The sequence below is a fragment of the Nematolebias whitei genome, chromosome 2 (genome assembly GCF_014905685.2).
Source record: "Nematolebias whitei isolate Nwh7 chromosome 2, NemWhi1, whole genome shotgun sequence".
Taxonomy (NCBI): domain Eukaryota; kingdom Metazoa; phylum Chordata; class Actinopteri; order Cyprinodontiformes; family Rivulidae; genus Nematolebias; species Nematolebias whitei.
In genome coordinates, this window is record NC_056499.1 from 7,621,377 (window position 1) to 7,629,231 (window position 7,855).

Here is a 7,855-nt window from a genome sequence, read left to right on the forward strand (position 1 = left end):
ATACATACATATATATATATATATATACATATATATATATATTTAAAAAATCAATCTACTAGCACCAGAAAAATTAATAAAAGGAAGAAGCATGATTACAACCTAAAGGCTGAATCCTTTGAGGTCAATGCATATAATGTTGCCAAAATGTTTCCAATTCGAGTTTAAAAAAAAGCATCATCTTAGTGTCAGTAGGGTTAAAATGTCACTAAAGTTTCTTTCCAGTTCCAGTAATTGATATATTCAGATGGACGAATCTGACTGGAACTAAAGAACAGACGATGGAGAGTTTTCAAACATGCTGCTCATCAATCTTTTATCAAGGCTACTTACTGACTGTGTTTCTTAGAGAAGAGCACGCTGATTTCTTAGCTCTGCCTCTTCAAGAATCTCTCAGGAAAGACCGTGATATTACACAGGACTATTTGCTGTAATTGAGTAGTCAGTAGGGATTTAAATGAATAAAGTCTGACCGGCTCTTTGTGAATATAAAAGAATACTCTACTGCAGGCGGGTCGAAACAGAACATTTGAAATGGACTGTGATTTATGAAATAGGTTCCCTGGCTTTCATTACCTGCAGCATTTCCTTAGTAAGGACAGAACTTGGCAAAAGGCATTCTCTTACATTTTGTGCTGTGGTATGTTCACACTTTTTTGAAGACAAAATAAGTTAAATGTCACACAATCACAGAAGGTTGCCTTAAGGATTAAAATATATATTTCCTCATCTGAAACTTCAAATATTTTCTCTTGTTTTTCAAGCTTTTATAAAACTTCTGCTGATGATTTCCTAAGCAGAGGGTCCAGGTAAAAACAAAGCTGCTCTTTATTACAACTCGTTCATTATTAACCCTCCTGCTGCCCTGGGGTCCAAATGACGCGAGGATTTAATTCCAAAACCTGCTGTGCTCCTGTAATTTGGAACACCGTGCAACCGAATTTAAAGTTGTCCACTTTGATAAACAATAATTTTATCTTGAAAAAAAATCTATGCAAATTTGTTATTTTAATATTGTAACATTTTATTTTGTACTTTGACTTTATTGACTCGATTTTATTACGTTGCACTGTTGTTGTATCTGTTTGATAAAACTGTTCTCGATTGAAAATGAGTCCTTGTGTCTCTTATGAGACTACCTGTATAAATAAAAGTTAAATAAAAATTGAAGCTGTGATTATTTTCTCCACATCTCTGAGCAAAATTGAACAGAAATCAATGCAGGGCTCTGCTGCCAAGGATACACTTCAAAGATCTTATGGGATAAAAGAGCCAAACTATTATTCACTTCAACAATGTACAGTAACTTCAGGAGGAAAATAAAAGCTTTGTTTTCCTGAGAATTTAATAAAAAGGGGCTCTGTGGTCTGGTTTACAAGGTCAGGGATAACATCTGAATACTGATGGCTATAAAAAAGCTGAAATTCTTGCATTGACAGAAAAATGTCCTTAAGAACCTTTTGCTTCTCCGTCTACCTTCACTAAGTCCCTGACTCAAAGAGAAAACTGCATACATCGGGAAACATGTATCTACACTTGTTTAAAGTCAAACTACACACACACACACACTTTAAGGCCCATCTCAACCCCCCCTCTCAGGGCCAAACAAGCACTATCATCCTTCAATGTCATCTCATCGATTGATCTGCTGCTTAAGCCCCTGCCGTGAGTCGGCATTGGTCACATACAAAGCCACACAGGGCAATTCATCACTAAGCCCCAAACACTTAGTTTGACAGTCAGGAGCTGGGGGAGGAGGGGGGAGGTTGATAGAGGGGAGAGGAGATGAAGCAAGGAGAAGTGAGAAAAGAGGAAGGGGAGAAGCGAAGAGTAACAGAAAAAGACTGAGTGATGTGAAAACAGCTAAAGATCCTTTTCAACCCAGCATGAATTTATCTTTGCAACATCTATAAACCTGAAATACGTTTTATTCTTCTTGTCAGCTTGGAGTCACACTGCTGCAAAGAGACACTTCAATGAAGGTGCATTTATACAACAGATGTAGTGTTTCAAACCTTCTGAGGCTGGAACTCGGGAAGCATGATGCAGGTGGCACCCACCCAGAGCGGGCACAGCAGCTTGTTAATGATGCCATGCACGTGGTGGAGCGGCAAGGTGTGGAGAATGACGTCATCTTTGGACCATGCCCATTCTGAGACCAAACACTGGATCTGAGGGGGAAGCAGGAGAGAGAAGAGGTCAGCAGGTTAAAATATCTTGGAACAAATCACTTCATTTTGCTTCTACTGTCAACAAATCGACAACATGAAACTCTTTGTTAAGATCATCGTGCTGGCACACGCTGACAGCAATGAGATGGTATAAACAAATTATAGATATATTCATCTCGTTCCTACATAAAAGTTCATTATTGGTTCCACTTTCTTACAAATACAGTGAGGAAAATAAGTATTTGAACAACCTGCGACTTTGCAAGTTCTCCCACTTAGAAATCATGGAGGGGTCTGAAATTTTCATCTTAGTCCACTGTGAGAGACATAATATAAAAAAAAATCTGGAAATCACAATGTATGATGTTTTTAATAATTTATTTGTGTGTTACTGCTGCAAATAAGTATTTGAACACCTGCTAATCAGCAACAATTCTGGCCCTCAAAGACCTGTTAGTTGTCCTCTAAAAAGTCCACCTCCACTCCACTGATTATTCTAAATTACAAGCACCTGTTTGAGGTCGGTAGCTGCATAAAGACACCTGTCCACCCCACACAATCAGTAAGACTCCAACTACTAACATGGCTAAGATCAAAGAGCTGTCCAAAGACACCAGAGACAAAATTGTAGACCTCCCCAAGGATGGAAAGGGCTACGGGGCAATTTCCAAGCAGCTTGGTGAGAAAAGATCAACTGTTGGAGCAATTATTAGAAAATGGAAGAAGCTAAACATGACTGTCCATCTCCCTCGGACTGGGGCTCCATGCAAGATCTCACCTCGTGGCGTATCAGTGATCCTAAGAAAGGTGAGGAATCAGCCCAGAACTACACGGGAGGAGCTGGTCCATGACCTGAAGAGAGCTGGCACCACTGTTTCCATGGTTACTGTGGGTAATACACTAAGACGTCATAGTTTAAAATCATGCATGGCACGGAAGGTTCCCCTGCTTAAATCAGCACACGTCCAGGCCCGTCTTAAGTTTGACCAGGACCATTTGGATGATCCAGAGGAGTCATGGGAGAAAGTTCTGTGGTCAGATGAGACCAAAATAGAACTTTATGGTCTCTAAAAAAGTTAAATCTGGTCCTCTGGAACTTTATGGTCTTAATTCCACTCGCTGTGTTTGGAGGACGAAGAATGATGAGTATCATCCCAAAAACACCATCCCTACTGTGAAGCATGGGGGTGGAAGCATCATGCTTTGGGGGTGGTTTTCTGCACATGGGACAGGACGACTGCACTGTATTAAGGAGAGGATGACCGGGGCCATGTGTTGAGAGATGTTGGGGAACAACCTCCTTCCCTCAGTCAGAGCATTGAAGATGGGTCGTGGCTGGGTCTTCCAACAAGACAATAACCCGAAGCACACAGCCAGGAGAACCAAGGAGTGGCTCCATAAGAAGCACATCAAGGTTCTGGAGTGGCCTAGCCAGTCTCCAGACCTAAACCCTACAGAAAATCTGTGGAGGGAGCTCAAACTCCGTGTTTCTCAGCGTCAGCCCAGAAACCTGGCTGATCTAGAGAAGATCTGTGGAGGAATGGACCAAAATCTCTGCTGCAGTGAACCTGGTGACAAACTACAGGAAACCTTTGACCTCTGTAATTACAAACAAAGACTACTGTACCAAATATTAACATTGATTTTCACAGGTGTTCAAATACTTATTTGCAGCAGTAACACACAAATAAATTATTTTAAAAAAATCATACATTGTGATTTCCAGATTTTTTTAAATTTAAGATTACGTCTCTCACAGTGGACATGCAGCTAAGATGAAAATTTCAGACCCCTCCATGGTTTCTAAGTGGGAGAACTTGCAAAGTCGCAGAGTGTTCATACTTATTTTCCTCACTGTATTTAATCGCCTGGACAATAAAATGTGGGCAATCATGTTTTTGTATCTCTCTGTGAGCGTTTGTTTATCAGTTAGCACAATGTGTCCTGAACCACCACATAATGGATTTAAATTAAGTTTGCAGAGTGTAATTACTGGATGCACATCTACAACTGGGTAACTTTTGGATTTAACTGGATTAAAGTTACCACAGCAAATCAATCTTAGAAAACACAGGAATTCCAACACATACTCTGATCACTGACAGACTAAATGCTCTTTATTTCCAACAAAATCAATAGTCTCGTAACTGAGTGATTTCACTCACCATGCTGTTGGACAATTAGGCCAATTTCACCTAAAAATCCTCGTTAATGAGAAGAATTCTCAGTATCAAACGTGTGTGGAAGAACAATCTGAATCGTTTATTTTTCCTAGAAAGAGTCATTGTTGTGACTGCTGCATTTTTTTTTATATACATTTCTGCACATTACCATAATATTTTGAATATGCATTGGTTCATTTGTTTTTATATATTGAGATATTTAAATTATTATACTGGCAAGTCAAAAATCTCAAATGTTTCAATAAAAACTGCCTAATAAATATGTTATGCAAACATTTTACACTGATAATAACATAGATACTGTTGTTAAGACTATAGCTGTAAATCAAAAATAAAATTAAAATGCTTTGGCTTCATTTAAAATAAAATATACTTTAAAACTGACCAGGATCATGCATGTAACCGCTGTAAACAAACTCAAGCTACGCTCTTACACATTCTGGACTTGTTCAAAGCTGCGGTGCTACTGTAATGGAAATCTATTTTTGATACTTTCTCTGGGATATGTGGAAAAACTGTGCACCCATCACCATTCATTCATTGTTTGGGGTGGTCCTTGTGGATGCATCCTTTTGCAGGTACGAGAGAAATATGAGTGCTTTTGTCTCTCTTCTAGCCTGGAGACTTATTTCATGCAGATGGAAGGATCCACATTCCCTGGCATATGAACACTGGATAAGAGAAGTTCTGAGTCATATTCATTTGGAAAAGATCAGATACACTGTAGGGGGATCTGAAGAAAATTTTTGGGACACTTTGCAGCCATTTGTATCTTATATTGAAAGTCTGTCAATGCCTGTTTAATGTATGCATGTCTGTGCAGCTGATCCGGTATGGGAGGGGTATTTGTTGTATGTGCTTTTGAGTGTTCTTAAATACAAAAAATAAAAAAAAAGACTTTGATTAAAATATACTTAAAAAAAATAATAATTTACCATGGCTTGGATGCTGCCGTGTGTATGAAGAACCCCTTTGGGGCATCCCGTCGTCCCACTGGTGTAGATGATCATAGCTGGCCGATCAACCCAGTCTGTAATGGTTATCTCCTTCTCACATGCGTCTGTCTCATCCAAATCATCCAGGTTAGAAGTTGGTGGCAGAGTCAGACATGGCAGACCATGTTTCTGTGCCAGTGGCTGCAGAATCTCTGCATACGGATGTGCCGCCACCAGCAGTGAACTCTGGGAGTCAGAGATGATGTACTCCAGTTCTGAGGGAGGGTGTTTTCGGTAGAGTGGCACTGCTGTCCCACCACTCATCCAAGTTGCCCATTGAGCCACTACATATGAAGAATCATTTGCACACAAGAAGGAGATCCGTTTTCCATCCAGGCCTCCAAAATCGGACTTTAGAGCAGAACTGATTCTACTGGCAAGCCCCAAGCTACTGCCGTACAGCTGCTTGTAGCTGTGTCTTCCACTGCTGTCTATGACAGCAAGCTTTTCACCAAATGCTGGAGCTTTGGTAAACACAGGCTTCTGGTTTATCCTTGAGGACGGTGCTAATGTCCATCTATGAGCGCTTCTATGAACTGTAGCTCCTAATAATTGCTGCCTTGAACATAAAGGGTGAAAAGTTCTGCAAACAATGGCTTTCCAGTGAGGAGAAGTCCACATAAGATGGTGCTTGGCAAAGGCAAACTGTTCAGACAGCATGATTGAGACTTAGCAGTTCATTACCCTCAAGATGGCATCATTCACCATTTTATCTCCCCAGTCAACTGATGATAAAATGTATCTGTGAAGTGAGAGAAAGAATGAAAAAGAGTGAAATCAGCAAATGGCCAAAACCCAATAGGCTTCCTGATTTTTCTCTACACAGGTTAATTCAATTTTCTGTTAGCTACACTGATGCAAGAAGCAGAATCAAGAAAATGTTCTTGACGGCTAATGTTTAGGCTGATAGTCCTCCTTTATCATGTGAACAGCTAGTTCTGGATGTCAACAACAAACTAGTTGATCCACTATGAGAAGGTGCTATTTATAAGACACTGAGTTTATTACAGCTCCTCGAGCTGAAGAAGTCTTTTAGATAAAAGACGAAATGTTTCAACAAGTTTTACATTTTTTATTGTTTATGTTTTTGAATCCGTCCAGAGGACCTGACTTAACTAATTTTATTAGATTTTTCTACCTGGATTATTGAGCATGCATCAGGATATAAGAAAATGTTCTGTTTGACATAATCAAACATTTGTATTTCAACATACAGCTCCTCCACTAGTAAGTACACATTTTCAGGGCTGTGGGACACAGACATGATTTAGTCTTGTGTGTGGTCTAAACAACCTACAGGGAAGAACATTTAGAACTATTTGATAAAGAGCCCTGCAGCTTAATTTACAAGACTGCATTAAAACGACAGTTATTTGGACAAATTTTGAACAAAATTATCCACAGCCACATAAAGACAAACTGGGATTTAACAGCTAATCAGTTTTTTAAATCATCCCTGCTTAAACAACACATCTGACGAAAATCTATTTTAGTAAAATGTGTTTTACTGCAACTTTGTCATAGTATTTTTTAACCCTGCCGCAAAAATAATGTTTCGAGGTCTTTAATTTATGCACAGTCGCATATTATGTGTAATTTATACAGCTAAAGCAGCATTATTTTTTCGTGTTCACTCAAATCAGACGATATAAAAAGCTGATGATAATCAAAACAACATTAGCTACTCTTGTTTCTTGTCAACAAAGCTGCTAAAGTGAATTCATGCTAACCTTTATTTAACCAGGTTTGTCCCATTGAGATCAAAAGATCTCATACAGAGAGGTGAAAAAAACACAGTCACAATAAACATAATTAAATAACAAACGACTCAATTAAAACAATTACACTTCTGCAACTTGAGTAAAAAAAGATCTATCATGGTATTAAATACATTCAGATACTAGTGAATTGACACAAGCTTTTTTTTTTTAACTTTGTTTCGCTGATTAAACATTAACGAGCGAATGTCCTTACGAAACAAAATATTGTATAAATATTCCCCAATTATTAATTTGTTAATCTGTATTTACATATTAAAAAAAAACACAAAAACTATACAAAACGTAACGTTTTTATTTCACCTTACCCTGCCTGTTAAGGAGAAGAACGGTGTAGCGACATTAATCTACCGGTTAGAAACAAGAGCAGCGGAATAAAGAGTTCCTAGCCGGTAAGCTGATGCTGTGCATTTGGTTTCCACAGTAACGTAGGTAAAAAAAATTAATTGAACAATGGTCTAGCATTCCTTTAGGAAATGCATATCTCCCGCCAGCTTTAAACTAAGGTTTTAAACTAAGATCATCTTGAGAAACGACAACGTTTAACTTGTGTTTCTTTCTGTCAAACCGAGAAAATATAGCAAGATGTGCGAACTCGAGCACGTTTTGAATGACTCCGTTTTTTCTGAATCAAATTTTACACCAGTCTTTAAAATTTGCTGATTTATAGCCATACATGGATGGATGGATGGGTTATTATTGATTAGCTGTGGCGGTCATCCTGAATC

The 7,855-nt window shown here is 38.7% G+C and overlaps 1 protein-coding gene across 1 annotated transcript in view; it reads right to left on the minus strand.

Moving 5' to 3' along the window:
* Positions 1–6,029, minus strand: part of acsf3 (acyl-CoA synthetase family member 3) — a 40,003-nt gene extending 33,974 nt beyond the window's left edge. Inside the window, exons 1-2 of the mRNA XM_037696360.1 lie at positions 5,290–6,029; positions 2,016–2,171 (exon numbers count right to left, since the gene is read on the minus strand). Of these exons, the coding sequence (XP_037552288.1) occupies positions 2,016–2,171; positions 5,290–6,009 (876 nt within the window). The 5' untranslated portion in view covers positions 6,010–6,029. The remainder of the gene's footprint in view (positions 1–2,015; positions 2,172–5,289) is intronic.
* Between the last annotated feature and the right edge of the window lie 1,826 nt (positions 6,030–7,855).